The following is a 17,798-nucleotide window of genomic DNA, read 5'->3' on the forward strand; positions in this document are numbered from 1 at the left end:
TGTTTATTTTCACTGCCTTCCCCTCGGTGGGATTTCTCCAAGGGGTTATGGCTGTGCTGACCCTCCCTGTCAGCCCACAATCCTGAAGACGATCTCACACCGTGGGGCTGTCTCGGGGCGGGGGTTCTCCACATTACAGAGAGGCCGAGGGCAGGGGGATCGGCCAGGCAGAATCCCCGGGGGTCTCCCGGTGTAGGGTGAGGGAGTTCCTGAAGGGCTCAGCGGGGGCTCCGCGAAGGGAAGGCCGCGGCCGCTGAGGGGGGCGCCTTCCCGCGGGCGCTGGAGCGGGGCTGAGGGCGAGGAGAGCCCCTGAGGGCCGGGGGGGGGAACCCGCACCGAGCCCGGTGGCGGGTAAGGGGGAGCGGAGTTCCCGGCGGGCCGGCCGCCACCCCGCCCTCCCTCGGCGGCGTGAGTGAGCGTGTTTGGGAGGGAAGGAGGGGGTGGAAGCCGGGCCGGGGCGGCCAGCAGGCAATTTGCATGAGAGACAGACTGGGAATGAGCTGGAGTGGGCGCCTCTCCGCGCACACAGAGCGGGGCAGGAGGGGGGGGAGGAGGGAGCTGCCGCAGCCGCCGCTGGGGAGAGGCGGCGAACTCCGGGCAAAGTTTGGTGCCGCGGGCCCCAGACGCTGAAGGCAGCTCCGGGTCGGGCGGAGCGGGGCCGGGCCGAGCCGGGCCACCGGGGCCGGGCTTTGTGCCGCCGGCGGCCCAGCGGGGCCTGCGCGGCGTGGAGCGGAGCGGAGCAGGGGGCGGCGGGGCGCTGCCGGTCGAGCCAGCATGTCCTCCATCCTGCCGTTCACCCCTCCCATCGTCAAGCGGCTCCTGGGCTGGAAGAAAGGGGAGCAGAACGGGCAGGAGGAGAAATGGTGCGAGAAGGCGGTGAAGAGCCTGGTGAAGAAGCTGAAGAAGACGGGGCAGCTGGACGAGCTGGAGAAGGCGATCACCACGCAGAACATCAACACCAAGTGCATCACCATCCCCAGGTAAAGGGGGGCAGAGCCCGGAGACGGGCACCCGGGGCCTGCGGGGTCCTCCCCCGGGCTCGGGGGTGGCCTGAGAGGGGGTCCCGGGGCCCTGCAGCCCCCCCGGCGCCGCGTTGGGGCCGGTCCTTCCCCGCGGGCTCGGTCCTGGCTCTATATATAGCGTAAAAGGGGAAAAAAAAAAAAAAAAAAAAAAAAAACAGGCTGCAGAATTGGATCCCTGTCTAGTAACGAGAGGGGAAGAAAGTGAGAGGGGAATGCAAGTGGGAGAAATATGTCTCCAGCCGAGATTCCAAAAAAAAAAAAAAAGAGGAAAGTTGGAAGCGCTGTGGATAACAGTTCTGCTTAGTGTGGGTGCTCTCATTGTCAGAAAGTTTCAGCGTGTTCTCTAGTACCGTTACAGTAAGATTGATTTTTGATAAATCTATCAGGGATATGGTTTTGGTTGGGTTGCCTGCCGGCTTCCACGTTTAGCTGGGCAGACGCCGCTCCGAAGAGGTGCGTTAGAGCCCGCTGGGGGGGTGCTTCCAGAGCACTTCTTAAATCGGGAGTGCAAAGGGGAGAGCTGGAGGGGATTGTCTGGAGTGAAAAAGCCGTGTGGGGGGTGAACGTAACCGACTCGTTTAATACTGTTTTTGTACTGGCATAGGCTTTATTTTTAGCCTCGATTCCGAGATCGGTCCGTAAGACCATTATAAATCATAAAGGATGTGTATATAAGTGGCCCATCTAAGAAGAATTTTCCAAGTAACTTGCAAATAGCTGGCCACGAGCAGTGTTTTATTGCTGCAGATTTGTTGATTCCTGTGAGCCCGGCCAGATGAGTGCCGAGGCTGTTGTTGGTTGTTGTTTGGGGGGTGCTTTTTTTTTTGTGTGTTGTTTTCAACAAAGGCCAAAGTTCATTCCAAATATTTGAAGGCTGCTTAATTGTATGCTTCTGCCTGAGAAAATATCTGTGTGTGTGTGTATTCATGCTTCTCTCTCGCGCAAACAAATGTATGCTTTCTTGGTTGTCAGAATGATTTAATATGCAGTAGCTAATACAAAGCAGCATCTGTTGCATGAAAAAGTAAGCAAGTAGCTTAGAAATGTGCATGTTTGGAACTCCGAAAATTTTCTTCCAGCAACTGTGGTTCTTTATTTATTTATTTTCAACCGAAAAAAAATAAAGTCTCCTGGTCTTTTTGGTGCTGAATGACTGTGGCTAAGATTTTGTCCACTAACACAAATGGACCCCCTGCCTTTGTTAGAGTTGCTCTGGCCTCTTCTCCTAGTTGAAGCACGGATCAAAACAAGTAGAGCTACCACCTGATACAAATGCCTTAAAACCTGTATTTTGAAATCCTTGGCAAGCAGTGTGCTTTCCTCATCGATAATGCCCTATTTAAACCACTTCCCTTAAATACCTTTTCAAAAGGAGAAAATGACTTGAGCAGCCCTGCTGATGTGACCCTGGGCATTGTGTCTTGCTGATGCTGTCCTGTTAGGGAGCAGAGCGTGAAGCCTCCTGGTAATGCTCTTACCAGTAACAAGGTGTTGTAGCAAAAGGGAGGGAGGTCTTGATATTTCATGATTCAAAGGAAGCAAAGAGAGAGGTGGAATAGGATGCTTTAACTTAGAAAAATATAATTGTAAAGCTTGGAAGTAAGTAACAAGACAAGCAGATGTCACGAGTCATAAATATTATCACCTCCAGAGATTGTCCTGGAAGAGCCTAGTGTGCAGAAGTGATTGTTTCTTGTAGACCTTACTCTGTTAAAGGAAATCCATGCAGAAATTAAAAACATTTCATATCCACCTGTAACACTTGTAATTAGCTCCTTTTGTCTTGGTGCTAGTTTTTAAACGCAATGTCATGTGTAGGGTTGTTATTGTTTAATGTGCATATTACAAAGATACAAGTGGCGGTGGTTGGGTTAGTTTGCGCTGGGCCCTCTGCAGCGGCTTACTAAGAGGCTGATACCTAGATACTGGGGGGTGGATTGGAGAGGAGAAACAGCTTGTCTGGAAGTTGGTGGCAGGACTGGAACCATGGCAAGGCCTTGTGACTTTGTGCTGGGTCTTCTCCTCTGGACTGTCCTGTTTGTCATAATGTATCTGCGAGTCTGATTATCGTGTCACTTGAAATCAGCGTTTGCAAGACTGTTCTGGGATGGTTTTAGTATTTACTTTTTAAATAATACTGCATATGTTATTTTACTATTTAGGCAAATAAGTATGTGGGGGGGACAAAAGGGGAAAAAACATCATTAAGGATTAGATCATGTTGTGCATTGTCTGTAATGCATCAGTAGGCTGGATTACAGTGGAGCTACGCCAGTGATGACTCTGGCCCAGCACGAGTAGGGTAAGTCCAAAATTAGCTATTGTATCCATGAGACGAAGCAAGTTTCAGATGTAAAAGTGCTCGAGCTTTGCAGGAACATTGCCTGTGGGACCAAGGGCTACAGATGAGCTGGCAGCTTCGCGTTCCTGTAGTGACCAGGTGGGATTGAATGTAGGTTTAAGAAAGAACAAGAAAAACATACATTATTTTTGTTGTAGGGGTAAGGAATTATAAGGCCGAATTTGTTTCTGCTTTTATTTCTATCTGCTTGGAACTGGAAATATGCATGCTCCTCAGTACACAATCTCCCAACAGTTTATAAAACGAAGAATGGTTTATTTGCTTGTGTATTTGTTCAGCATGTGTTACTTTTCCAAGCACTCCATTTGTAAGATGGCAGACACCTCAGGCCCCAGGTTTCTGTTGGAAGGGCCTGCGGCAGACAGCAAAAGCCTGGAGAGACCTTCAAGGATTTCAGCACCGCACCGATGCTGGCAGGAATCTTCTTGTTTTTTTTTTTTTTTTTTTTTTTTTTTTTCTGCTGGAGCGAGAAATCATTTCCACCTGAAAAACCCACCAGTCTCAGACCACCTGGTTGGTTCTCGTGCTGCTGTTCGCAGTGTTGGGTGGAGTGGCTCGTTTAGAGTCCCATCCTCCCTTCCTCCCCCTGCAGCCACCGAAATCTGTCCTGCTCCACAAGCAAGCCGCCTCTAAACCAGGGTGCACTGAGCTCTGGCGCTAGGAGCTGGCCTAGTGAGCTGTAGCAAGCTGTGGCTGCGTGGCAGCAAGATGTTTTGTCATACTGTATCGGACGATAAAGTTGAAAACACACGTTCTTTTGCCCATTAAAATAAATCCTTTGTGGTAGTTGCATTGATCTTGAAAGCCCAGCTTTCGGAGTGGGCATTTTTATCACTCTCTGGACCAGCAGGGGATTGAGTTCCCTTAGCATGTGCCCCAGCACCGCCACGTGTGCGAGTTTACGGCCTCTCTGCTTTGCCCTGCGAACGAGCTCAGATCTACTCCAGCTGCTATCAGATTGATTGAATTTTTGATGGGTCTGTTTGCTTCCGAGACCCAAGAGTATGGTGGGCGTGGAACCTGATGGTAGCAAAGTCAACCACATGCCTGCAGAGCTTGGAAACATCCCTGCGGACTTCATCCCTGGGAGGAGAGCAGTAAGTTCACCATGCTATTCCTGACCTGAGGAGAGGCCACGCTGTGCACCTGGCAAACCATTAGCATTTTGCCCTAGAAACAGTGCATTAGGCTGAGTTTATCTTCTAAGCTAAATAGGGGTCGGAACTGTAGAAGTCAGGAACATGTGGCAAGCACTTAGTAATTTCTGAAAGCACGTATAGTCTGACTGGTGCGGCAGGAGATGGCAAAGGCTTTGTTTCGAGAGCCCTAGTGGTGCTGCACATTAAGACACAAACCTTATGACATTCTGTAGTATATTTTCGTATGCCTATTTTTCTTTTAAACCTATTACTGTGGGTTTTTTTTTTTTTTTAATATCACCAGGGGGTTTAGGGGAGCCAGGAATCTTGTGTGTAAGAAATACCTTCTTTTAAGTGGTGTTTTTTTTTAATTTAGAAAGTAGTTTTGAAGAGAGGTGGGTGTTATTTCTTGTGGAACTCATCTGATGAGGATAGAACGTACCAGCTGAAATGGAAACACGGCACATTTGCTTTTTAAAAGAAGCTGAACAAAGTGTTCCTTATGTGATTTGCATGTCGGTGGGGAAAACCAGGAATAATAAATAAGTGATTTTAAGAAGATCTTGGGTGTGAGCAAAGCTTCCGTTATGGTGATAGCTGACCGCACAACATTTACGAGAGTTGACCGTGGTCTTAGGGCTGCCTTGATACCAGGAAAATAGGAAAACGACAAATACAGCAAGTGGCAGAGGCAGCCTTCAAGACCGTGAAGTACGTTTTCCTTTCGAGCCTGGTGTCCATCTAGCTTCCGTACCATGCAAAAGGCTGCTCAGTTCTGTGTGTCCCCACATAAATTCATATTTTTAATGCCAATTTAAGCCGTCTGTTTTTTAGTTTGGCCTGTCACTGTATGTGGGGAGCTTTACTGTTGCAGAAATTTGTTTCAGAGTGTGCTCGAGGTGAGCTTGGCATTACAGCGGCGTGCTGGAGCAGCCCAGTCCCCGCAGGCAGACACAGCCCGTCGTGCTCAGCTCCCTGCTGCAGGTAATTTTACTGCTACCAAACTGCGTGCTGACCTGTGTGCTGACCTAGCTTTCTGGGCGGGTTTTTACGGCCCTGTCCTAAACTCTGTGCTGCCACAGGCGTGCTGCTGGCAGTACCCACGTGAGCTGGTTTGGCTGGGGCAGCGGTAGCGGCTTTGCAGGTTGTTTGTGACTAGCGTCTGTGGCATCCGTGTGACTTCGCAGGTCGGTCTAAAGGTGAAAATACGGGAAGTGCACGGACGCACACGGCCTTTAGTCGGTGTACTTTCCGCCTGCAGTCGCTCATGCCCTTCAGCGCCCTTCTCCTCTGCCTCCTGGTCATCTCGCCAGAGGGCCAAGCCTCACGGCCAGGGGCTTCTCCCCACAGCCCCTCCAGCTTCTCCCTGCCCTTGCATCAGTCACTGCCTCTGGTGTTAGCCTGAGGAATAGCACGTGTAGTTGACTTCTAGTTCACACTATGCCATTTTAAAAAACAAAGTGCTGCCGATAAAGCTGAAGCAATAATGTTGATACAACCAGTTTGTGACTCCACATTCAGTCGTGTTGGCCGAGGCGAAGGAACTGGGGAAAGGAGGTCAGGGAGAAAGCATCGCAGCCCCCTAGCTCAAAGCAGTCGCTGCTGGAATAGCACATCCGACCCAGCCCTTGGTAAGGCATCTTCTCAAATTGTAACCTCTTGGTCAGCTGGCAACGCTATTCAAAACCTTGTCAATACATGGGTTTTGTGTGTGCTTTTTTTCCCTGAGAAGTATAGGCCAGCCAGCATTTTGCAGTGCTAAAACTCCTCTTGACTCGAAAGCCCACAGGGCAAGGTTTGTATAGAACGCTGACGGGCTAATGGGGAAAAAATTGTATTTTACCATTTCTTGAGATGTTTTCAAATATTCATATCTCTGCTTTTTTTCTTCTCCCCTTTCTCGAGAGACTAAATATTTAAAATAGCTTCTGAAAGGACTCATAAGATTCTCATTATATTGTGTAGTAAGTGTTGAATCTTTGTGAAATAAAATGTTTAAAATGGTTGCTTAACTTTTATAGTATTAGGAAAAGACCCTGAACATTGCAGTCATTTAAATATAATGAGAAATAAATGCAAAAAATTGATGAAATCAAGAAATGCACACTGTACAGGATTATCACATCAGGGATCCAATTAAAATGAGCTCTTCTAATAAATATTGGTTTAATAATGTAAACTTGTGATCGCTTTATTATTGCAACAAAAATAAAATTAACAAGATTTAATGGACTGAGCAGCCATTAATTTTCACTTGTTAATTTATTAGGAGCTTCTAACACTGTTAGATGCACAATAATGCTATTATCCTGCATGAACTACTTTCTGAAATAAATAGGGCCAAACGGTGCTTGAATTAAATTGAAATCAGATTTTATTCCCAAATTATCTTTTTGGTTTTTTTTTATTATTGTTGTTGTTGTTGTTTTTTCTAGCTTTCCTCTATTGAGTGCAATTAAATTTTCAGGGATGGGATGCAGCACTCTCTTCCAGTAAGGCTTATGAATAGTCCTAATTAACTTTTGTCCTTGTCTGCCTTGATGTGCTGTGCAAAAAGCTTTTTCCAGTCCAAAGCTGATTGTGCTGATTGGCAGCGAGGAGAGCAGAAGGGAGCGGGGGGAATAAAGACAGGGCAGAGGTTCTTGTCCAGACACTCCAGTTCTAGTGGGCTGACTCCACCGAGCTTAGCAAATGTTTGCTAATTGCGTTTGGTTTACGTGCGCCTCCAGTCCGAAGAGAGCCGAGGAAGTTGTTAATAACTGGGCTCTTGCGCTTGTCACTGGTAGCACAACTTTCTGCGCAGCGGAAGGGACGGTAACGTGTCGCTTGTTGCAGTTAATGCTGCTTTTAAAGACGTTCTGAAGCCCTGTGGGCCTGATCCTCATCTGCTCGCAGGTCTCTTTGCCATCGCTGCCAGCCCGGCAGGACTGCCCTGAGGCAGGCGGGGCGGCTGGGCTGGGGCTCCTAGAAGCAGAAGGAAAGGGCAGAGCTCGCTCTTTTGGCCTTAAAGGCTTGATCTGGAGAAGCACAGACCGTGAGCATGAAAAAAGTACTTACATATGATAGTAGGAGCCTTTTAACAACAACAACAGAGTAACCCTTCCCTTCAGAAGAGCTCAGCCAGGTAAGAAATCCCAACACCCTGCTTCCTAGAGGATCGGACAGGAGTTGCGTGAGCTCCAGAATACAAAATCTTCATCGTCAACTACGAAGCTGGGTAAACCATGGGTGTTGTAGGTGCACCGCCTTGGGTGTCCACACCTGCTCAGTTAGAGACGAGGCAGGTTTCTGTGTCCTGCATGGCTCTGTGTAGCACAGACAGACTTAGGCTATTCAAAACGAGCAGGTCAGGATATCGGCATGCCCCAGCAGTTGCTCGGAGCATTGAACCAACCTTCCTTTCTCTACAGTGGAGGTCTCCCCGTGTGCTCAGCGTGAGCAGTAGCCGCTGATGCTGGCCTCGCTTGCATCCCCAACACGCTTCTGCAGAGGCAGATGTCAGTGGGTAGGAGCAGCACTGGGGAAAGGACACCAGGAAGCGTGGGGAGAAAACGGTGGCTGTTCCTTCTGGGTTTGCCTTTGCCAAGTTTCCTGCTTGCGTTCAGAATCACGCTGTTCCACGAGGAGTCGGTTTGATTGCATGCTTTAATTACTCGGAGCTGCTGTTGATGTGGGAGAGATGAAGAAATAATAAAACTAATTGGCGAGCCTCATGAGAAGGCGTACTTAAAAATAACAATGCAGTAAAATTTACCTGCTAGCAACGTTACCTGTTAAGTCTAGGAAAGGCGAATAGCTGATACCGATAACTTGTCACTAAAACTACCTGTACAGCCCACTCGCTGTTCAGCACGGAGGTTGTGCAGACAAACAAGTTGCCCATTTCAGTGTGGTGTGGTGGGACTGGAGTCTGTGTGTGCCTGACCCCATGGCCAGCAGCAGCTGCTTGTGGATCTCCAGAGGAATGTACGTCAGCTAACAGAAGGTGAGTCTGTGCATCCTGGAGAGAAAACTGCAGGGCACAAGGTGTCAGGAGAGGCAGTCTGTCTGCCCGGAGCCCGCACCTCTTCCAGGGTCCTCAGGAAGGAGAGACCTCGGGGTCAAGGTATTTTGTGGACCATCCTTAGCTCACTTCATAATTTGTTGTTATCAAATCTGGAAACTTCAGTAAACTTTCGCTTACAAATTGTGTTATAGAAGAGGTTGGAGATTGTCTTGGAATTGGTGACGTTCGTTAACCATAACACAATCCTTCCAGAAAAGGAACTCAAACCAGAAATTTCTTACTTTGTGGTGAGGTTGCAGCCGGCCATAGTTGAATGATGGATGCTGATACTGACTCTTTTCAAACAATAAAAGAGGAAAAACTTCGTCCTTCCTGTTCCAATTGCTTTAACATAAAAGAAGAAATTCATTGACTCTGATTCCCTTCACAGATGTAAAACAGTTAGCATTCCCCAAAATACTGGGCATAGCAGAGGACATCTGTGGCATGAGGTTGCATCTTTGTTTCTGTGCCGACTGTGCAACTGTTGTTAGGGCTTTATCTGCTCAACTTGGAGAACACTTCTTCCAAAATTTTCTTTCCTAACTGGATGGTAAGTGTTGCTGTGTGGGAACCCAGCTACAAGCACCTTTAATTTTGTTGTACACAGAAAGAGCAGATGTGGTTTTTTTCATAGAGATACAAAGTCTGTGGTTTCTACACATGTGGAACTGTACAGAAACGTCCTTTTCTTCGCATTATTTGTTGAACAAATTGTTGTTCCCCTTGAGTCAGGTGCATAGCCAATTTGTAGCACACGTGTAAAAGTATCTGAAAAATTATATCAGTGTTTAGAAAACACACTTGTCTGAAAGAAAAGCTGACAAGCAGCTGGAGCTGGGTCTTTTCCCACTCTTTTTGCATTTGTGTAATTACATGGACTGCAGTAAATTTCCTTGATTTACATGCAAGTGAAAGGAGAGTCAGGCCAACACGAGAAGGCAGTGAACTGAAAATGGAGGAGAGAGGTGTCTGTAGGTTGAGTACTGTCAGGGCTCTTTCAAATTCAGGGCTGTTGGGGCTTCTGGGGGCTCTCCTTCGCGGGACTGGAGCCTGCCCAGCAGACCCCGCGTGGCTGCAGCGTGTCCCGGCCCTGGGCTGGGGCGCTGGCAGGACGCCAGGCGGGGCTGAGCTGCAAGTTTGGTGAAAACGAGCCTGGTCTGCGAAGCGTTTCGTTCCTGGAGGAGCGCTCGCTCTCGTTTCATTGAGGGTTTTCTGATGGGCGCTAGCGTGGCTTGGCAGAGGGCCTCCGCGTTTCGTAGCTGCGATACCCCTGGCAGCGGGGCTGCCCTTGGCAGCGGCTCCCAGGCCTGTGCACAAGGCATTTGGCTGTTCTCACCGTGGTTTGTTGTTTTTATTGTTGTTTGCTTTGTTTTTTTTTTTCTCCTTTTTGCTGTTTAGCCAGCTTGCATGCCGGTGGTGAAACCGTTACAACGTGCTTGTTACAACGTGCTTCTCCTTGAGCACCCGTGCCACCTCCCCGCTAACAGCCTGCAAACAGAGCAAAGAGTCGGGCTGTGCGCTCAGCAAAGCCCCCCAGCAGTCCAGGCCTCAAACTCAGAAGCTAATAACATCAATCCTTTCTTTCTTCCCCCGTGGCCAGCTTGTTGGAGGCAAGCTCTAGAACAGTTACTGATCTTGGCCTGGAACCTGAAAGCTGAGCTTGGGTGAGCTCTGGAGATCCCAGGATAATTATCTGGTACGAGTTTCACAGGCTGGGCACGGTGACACTTGCGTCCCGTTGGGGTAATCTTGCCCTGTACCTGCTTCTTGGGCCTGCATTTACTGGACTTACTGACCACGTGCTTCGCATGAGTCAAATCTGTCTTTAGATTTGCTCAGGTTTGCTTAAACTCGCTTTTTTGCCTGCTTAATGTTGTTTTATTTTCAAAATCCTTTCCTTTTTGTCTTTTTTTAATGACCAGTGGAGTCTTTGCAGAAGATTGCTGTTAGCACAATGGAAAGTGGAATCAAGCTGATTGGAGACTGCTGCATTAGAGACGAGCTTTAGAAAATAACTAAATGTGAATTAAAAAAAAAAAAAAAGATAATCACTATCTGATTATCAAAGCTAATGTTACTGTATGGCTGATTTTTGTCGCCAGTAGAAGTCTGCTGGCATTCTGCAGACTGTTTTGAGCTTTGCTCTGATTTTCATGCCATAAATAACTTGTGTGTAGGTAGGCAGCTGATCACTGAAGCTTTTTCCCGAATGTAGTTTTGTTTGTTTGGTAGAACTCTAGGCTGAGGGTTCGAGTATCGGGCTGCAATTGCATCTTTGCTTTTTCCAGCCATAAATGAATTCAGATAGGTTTTCAGTTGTGGATTGCTGCCTAATGGATGTACGTTATTTTCAGTCTTCCCCAACCACATCAGGTTTTGTTCCATACCACCGTGTACCATTGAGCAAAATATTTAACCTACTTGTACCTCCCTCTTCGCTACCTAGAAAATACAGCACTTACCTCACAAGGATGTCAGAGAATTTAAAAACGGTTGTGAAAAGCTCTTCAAGTCTTGAGAGGGAGTTGCAGAACTCAGTGCCTCGCTCTTTTAAAAAGCTTTCTGTTGCTGCTCAGCATCTCTTTCATACTAAGAAAGCAGTTTTAATTTTCGTTGGAAACTTTCCTTGAAAATATGTAGGTGCTACGTCAGTGAGAATATTCGAATTCCATGGATGTTTCGTGGTCAACCTTCTCTGGCTTTGCATAATGGTTATCTATTCATCTCGGAGTGGTACCTCCCGTACACACGGAATATTTTGACTGGTTGATACACATCATACCACAGTGGTCTGCTACCGAGCTTAAGCTTCAAGTCTGTTAGCACAAGTCCAGGGGAAACACTATACATGTAGCCTCCTGTTTTCGTTTAAGTAGTATTGTATAACCATATGTGGATGTAATGCCATCCAAATACAAAACGTTAAATGAAATAAATGTGTTCGTCGAGTGATTGTGCTGTTGCTAGCAGACTTTTACGGCCATGACCCACAGCAGCACGTGTTGGAAAAGCTAAACACTTGTGTACCTATAGCTGGGCTCTTTTACCGAGCTTTTTGGCAGCCGCTGAGTGCTGGGCAATTGTGAGCATTTATTTGCTGTAAAACTCCTTTGCATCTGAAGACTTCTGGTGAGTTGTTCTGAAAGAGATGACTGAAAACTAATAGCTGGCCATCTGGCTGGAAACAACATTATTAATTAAGCTTTCTCTTTTTCTTTTAAATCATTTACAAGTTTGAAATAAATACTCTTTTCAAAGGTATTGAAGCAAGATGAATTTGAATTCTTGCTGTGGGAAGCAGTGTATTTAATGTATCTCTTCTCTAAAGTTAAGGATCAAGAAGTAATGCTTGAGATCATGGTTATTTAGATTTCTGAAGAGCAAAACAACCTCTGCATTAGTCCTTGTGTGTTTTAAACAGTTACTTTATATGAAAGACAACGATCAAGCTCCAATGCTGTCTGCTACTCCCATTTAAAGGTAAAAAAATCTTTACTATGCAGTATCCATCAAGTCCTTTTAAGCACCTTTTTCATTATGGTCTTTCAGCAGCCTGTTGAAGGGACCGTGAACTCCTGAAGGGCGTTCGTGACCTCTTATTTTATAACACAGATCTTAAAGGCCTTTACAGCAGAACAATTTTGGTCCCCTTGTGCAGATGGGGATAGTGAAGTCCCGAGACTGAGGTGCATGGGGCAGAGGTAAAGCAACATTTAGGGTGCAGGCATCCTAGGACCTGCTGCAGCGCTCCGTGTAGAAGGTTGGGGTGATGTTACTGTCCAGGGGGCATCTCCCCATGCTCTGGATGGAAGCAGGAGTCAGTTTGAAAGCTGCTCTTCCTGAGTTACACCGATAATTCCCAACATATTCAGGGCATCCATAATTATATTCATAAAGCTCATTTAAATACAGGAAGAGGCCGCTAGCATTTTGTCTTTATCCAGGCTGTTTTCTGGTGCTTTTGGAGGAGAGGCCATGGTGTCGGGATCCCCCTGTGTCTGGACGATGTGTTTTCATTCTGTGGCTAAGCAGGCACGGTCCTCGCAAGGCCTTCTGCTGCGATGGCGTTCGGGAAAGGTGTGTCCCATGAACACAAAGGCGTTTGTGGCCTCGTAGATGTTTGTTTCTGCTGACCATGACCTTTTGCAAACGTCATTGCTGAGATGATTTTTTTTTTAAAGAAAGGACTCTGTAGAGCTGTGTGTTTTTGTGTACAGCCGTGTGGCTGCATAACCTCTACATGAGGGAGGGCTGAAAGTGCTGAGGATATGCACCTCTGTGGATACTTGCAAGTATGCCATTTAGTATTTGCTATTTAGTATTTGATTGAATATGCCATTTGGTATTTGATTTACATGCATATTTTCCAGGCTTAGGATGAGTTTCTCTCTTTACTGTCGTGATTGGTACCTCCAAGGTCCCTAGCAATTCTTACCGATATGTCTGAAGGCCAGAAGAGTAAGCTTTGATTCAAAACTGCCTGTAAGTACTGCAGGTCCTGATGTTTGCAATGGGAGAATATGTAACTGGGGATATCAGAAGAGCAGTATAGCTGCGTAGGCACACGGGATGGGGTACAGCCACAAAAAGAGAACCTTTAAATAGTGTTCTGGCTTAGAAGAATTGTTTCATGTAAACATCCCCGCGGTTTCCCCTTTAGTTCTCCATTTGCTGATGGTGCCTGTGCTGTAAAATCGGAGTGCCAGGTACAGCTGAACGCACACAAGCGAGCGGAGGCCTTGGAAATGATGGCTTGAAATTGAGTTTTGTAAGCCACTGCTTTGCATGCCAGGCTCTACTGGTTTGAAAGCCCTGTTGAGGTAGCTGCTTCTAAACAGGAATAAAAATAGACATTTGAGTGTTCTGATTTTAGAAAAAAAGCATTTATTGGATTATGATTGGCTGATGACTTTGAAGCTGGAGACAGTTTTATATTACAGAGCTTCTCACTCTGCTTATTCTCTCAGTTCCCGTTCTTTCCCCTCTCCTTTTTTTTTTTCTCTTTTCTTGCTTTCTATTTTTAGGATGGCATTTCAGAGTTTCTGCTACTGGCAGGCCAGCTATTCCAGAAGAAAAAGAAAGAAAGGTGGGAGGTAGAGCTAATGAGCACTAATAATCTGTTATTAATTTGGTTTTTGAGTACTTACGTTGAAAGTTTGTATGTTTCCAATTTATCTGATAGTGGATGAAAGCTCTGCTTGCACTCGAAGCCATCGATTCACGTGTTCTGACAGTCCCTGTGCACTGCGGTGAAAGAGAGAAATGGGAAGTTTGGAGCTTCAGTTCTTTGTGTCGAGCAGAACTAGCTCCAGGTAGAAAATGGGATTTTAGTTGGCCTGCTTGTGGAGGAAGAAAAGAAGAACGCATTGGGACTTAATGGAAAAAAATCATAGTACTCTATTAACATTTGAACAAAAGGTGAATAACCCTTGTTTAGTATATACGTGTGCCTGTATGAACTCATGGGATAGTGCTTGTCCACTCAGCTCTAATGCTGGTCAGGGATCCCAGTTGCTCCATGGGTGCGATAGCATGGGCGCGATGTGTGCCTTTAGGACTTACGTTTTCTTGCGGGCTTGGTTTGCTTTTCTTTGTGTGTTTAGGGGCTGCAGGGCTTTTAGATTAAATACTGTTTTTCTTCCTGTGCTGTCTTAAGTTTTAAACAACAGGGAGGGATGGCTGCTTGGAGGGCTGGATGAACAAAAGTGTTCTTTGTTACAAAAGCAAACGGTGCTAGTTAGCGTGGCAATGTGTAAAACAATCCAGGCATAGGTGGTGGTGTTTCTGAAGTCTCAGCAGGATTTAATTCTTGTTATTAGTCCAGTAAGTCATTTTTTCATCTCTGTGACTTATGGGCTGTCCCTTTTGTATGTGTAAAGCAGCTCTGAGCTTACATCACGAGAGAATAGTTGGGGAAGCAGAAAGAACTTTGTCACACTTTTGCTTTAGAATCGCATCGTGATTTTACAAATCACGTTGTATTTCATCCCTAATTGTGGTTTGCAGCACTTGAAACTATGAAGAATATTTTTCTAGATTCATTTGAGGGTTGATAGTTGTCAAAAGCTGGCTAAAAGCTGGTCCAGCGTAGCTGCCTGTGTAATGTATTGCTACACGTTAAATCGCTGAAGAATTATTTTTAGAAGAGCAGGATTATTTCAAAACGCAGGCCATAAGTTTTCTAACAGTGATTCAGTAATTTAGTCCTGTCAGTTAGAGATTGCACCTCCCACTGACTTGAATCCAATGCGAGCTTGCAGGATATACATATATATATATATATATATATTTATTATTATATTTTTTTTTTTTTTTACGGCAAGTAAAGTTACTCGGAGGTACTTCTCCTCCTTAGAATGTGTTTCGTTTTGTAAAAACTGATATGTGTAGCCTGTTTTGCTAGCTATCACGGGGACTGAGGTCTGCTTCTTAATCTGACGTTGGCAGCCCTGTGGGAATGCAGCGTAGAGGCTTGCTCACAAGCTAACCTTTCTCCGGTTTTGTTTCTGGTGTTATCTCCTGTCACAAAAGACTGGCGGAGTGAGCAAGTGAAGGGTTTAAATTTTGCATTTGTTTGTACGTACTGCAGTGGGTTTTAGGGGCTGAGGAAGAGGTGACAAAGGAAACTGTTAGTGTGTGTCAGCAGCGGTCTACATGGATGAAACTTCTCACGGGGTCTTCTCTTGGGGGAAACTTTAGCAAAGTTTTCCCCAGGTTGAAGAAAGCCACTACGAATGTGTGCCGCTAGCTGGCAGGTGCATCCAGGCCAGCTTGTAGTTGCAAGGCTGATGAAGGTTGGAATAGCAATAACCCCCAATTTTTGTCAACTTTTTCTCTTATTCTTTAACCCTGAATACTTTGTTATTGTGCCAGTAAGTGGCAAAGGAGGTTTGGACAGAGTAAACATCTGAGGCTGCACTTCTGTGTCTCGTTAGCGTTGTTTGGAAGCCAAGTTCATTTTAACAGAAGTGACAACTCCAAATTATCTTGTTTCCATGTGCTTTTATGCTGTCATATCTCTGCATGTTATGATAATGATACATCAGTAGCATCATTTTGTTTATAATTTCCACTTCTCCAAGCATAGTTCTCGTTACCTACAAACCACCGTAGGGATATTACTCACCGGGGGAACCACTTGGCTTTGAAGATGCGACTACGAAGAAGCATTTTGTTTTCTCAACGTCCTACGCCGGTGACTGGTAGTTTCTTGTCGCTGTCACTTCCAGGGACCGTTCAATACAACTTTGTGGCTTTGCTAGCAAAAAGGTATGTAGTGATTCCTTGGTGAACAGGCATCTAACGGCATGCAAAGCCTTCACAGTTGGCCATGTGGCAACTGTCCTTACAAGTGCCTCTGAAGTGCCTAGCGCTGAGGATTGAGGCTCCCTTCTGATGTCCACTTCAAAGAGAACGCTGAATGATGCCTCGTTGTGCAAGGTAAGGAGCCTGCTAGAGGTCACATCCCTAATGAAGAACTTGAGCTACCCTTAGCCCAGCACTTTTCGTGAGGGTTGAATGTGTTTTGCATGCTGGAACAAGGTGTTACAGCCAAGCGAAGTGTGGGTACAGGACTGCCTGGGTGTTGCCAGACTCTGCAGGGATTTGGCGTTCTTCGCGTGGAAGGTGAGCAGCCGGCTGACCCTTGTGCAACTAGTAAATGAGCAGCCTTTGAAATATTCCTCCGTCTTCTTAACCAAGTCTGGCCCTGCAATTCGAGCATTTGTTAGCACACAGATAAGTTAATTATACCAGAGGCACCATTGCCCTGCGATTGCCTAATCTTTCCATGTGCAATCGTTGGTTACCAAGATATCTGGGATAATGCAGATGTGAAGCGTTACAGCTTTATGGGACTCTTCTTCACTGAAAATCGGCTAGATCACCGCTGTGCATTTCGTCAGAGATGAGCATGTTCCAGAATATGGCAGCATCACTGTCACTGAGAGGAACTGTGCCTTGAGTGTACCGAATGAAGATGTACTTAAAGTCTTTTTTTCTTTAAGTTGAGTAGTTTAAGTTAAATAAAATAATCTCGTGTAATTTTAACGTATTGTTGCCATCAGGTGGTGGTGTTCAAATGCATCTCTAATGTACTTTCCTTGTCTTTTGCCGGAGTTGAAGCCCTTCATGTGGTTATTTCAGCTAAACCCTCTCGTTCTCTGGCATTCGGTCTCTTCCCTGCCTTGCACTAGCAGTACTTGAAGTGATAGATCAGCACCTAATAAAAGTGGGATTATCTCTAAGCTGAAAGTAAGTAGAAAGAGCCTACTGTGGAAATTAGAGGGTTTGCTTGTCATTACTGATTTGTTTCATAATACTTGTGGTAACTTCCAGCGCTGTAATCAGCACGGTGAGGGTCTTCAGAGGACTTTGTCACGAGCTGGATTTTACTGCCTGCAAACTATTTAGACTTTGGCTGCTCAGCCTGTTCAGATGATCTCCCCCAGTCATGCAAATATCACAAGCTGTTCAACCAGTTCATTTATTCTGTTGGAAGGGTAGCGGGGGAAAAACAGCCTTGACTTGCACCCTGGAGGGACGCTATGCAAAACCAGTCGAAGGTTTCTGGGGCGGGAGCTGCGGAGTTTTCTATTCTTTTGTTTATTACACTTTGCTTTCTGTCATCTCTTGGTGAATAATGAATAACAGTAATAGTATGCTGCGAGACATGAAATCTGGAAGTCTTTATTACAGTATGTGTGTGAACCGTAGTCATCACCAGAACTTATTTTCTCACGGGCTGGTCCAGTTACTGCCTGGGGGAAGGAGCTTGCAGCTATCTTTGTAATACGGTCTCGGGGATGCTGGTATTTCAGCTTCCCAGCTCTCCTGTGCATAGCAATTACCGTCCGTTGTGCCATCAACACCTGTCTCTAATTTCTGGTAGCAACAAAGGACGCTGGGTGCTGTATAAACCCTTTGCTGTTTGTGTATAGAGTGCTTTGCTTTTACAGTCGAGGGCTAGGAAACACCGCAAAGGCAGATGAAAGCTAAGTAAAGCAGTTGTTGCAATAGGCCTAAAACAAACATAAATTTTGGTGAGGTTTTTCCTTCCTTCCCTTCGTGGTTTATTTTTGTCTTTATTTTTGATAGGGGGGAGGGGGTGTGGGGAAGACATCTTTAAGCACGAACGCTGCGAAATCGTCTTGGGGTTTGTGTGCACTGCTTGGTGCTTTTTTGTTGTTGTTTTTCCCCTGCCAGCTCCTCCTTTAAGAACAGCTTTC

General features: G+C 46.1%; 1 protein-coding gene across 1 annotated transcript in view; it reads left to right on the forward strand.

Moving 5' to 3' along the window:
* The first annotated feature begins 383 nt into the window (after positions 1–383).
* SMAD3 (SMAD family member 3) overlaps positions 384–17,798 on the forward strand; it is a 75,390-nt gene continuing 57,975 nt past the window's right edge. The window contains exon 1 of the mRNA XM_040570433.1: positions 384–980. Coding sequence (XP_040426367.1) covers positions 775–980 — 206 coding nt within the window. The 5' untranslated portion in view covers positions 384–774. The remainder of the gene's footprint in view (positions 981–17,798) is intronic.

The sequence above is a fragment of the Cygnus olor genome, chromosome 11 (genome assembly GCF_009769625.2).
Source record: "Cygnus olor isolate bCygOlo1 chromosome 11, bCygOlo1.pri.v2, whole genome shotgun sequence".
In the NCBI taxonomy this organism is placed as follows: domain Eukaryota; kingdom Metazoa; phylum Chordata; class Aves; order Anseriformes; family Anatidae; genus Cygnus; species Cygnus olor.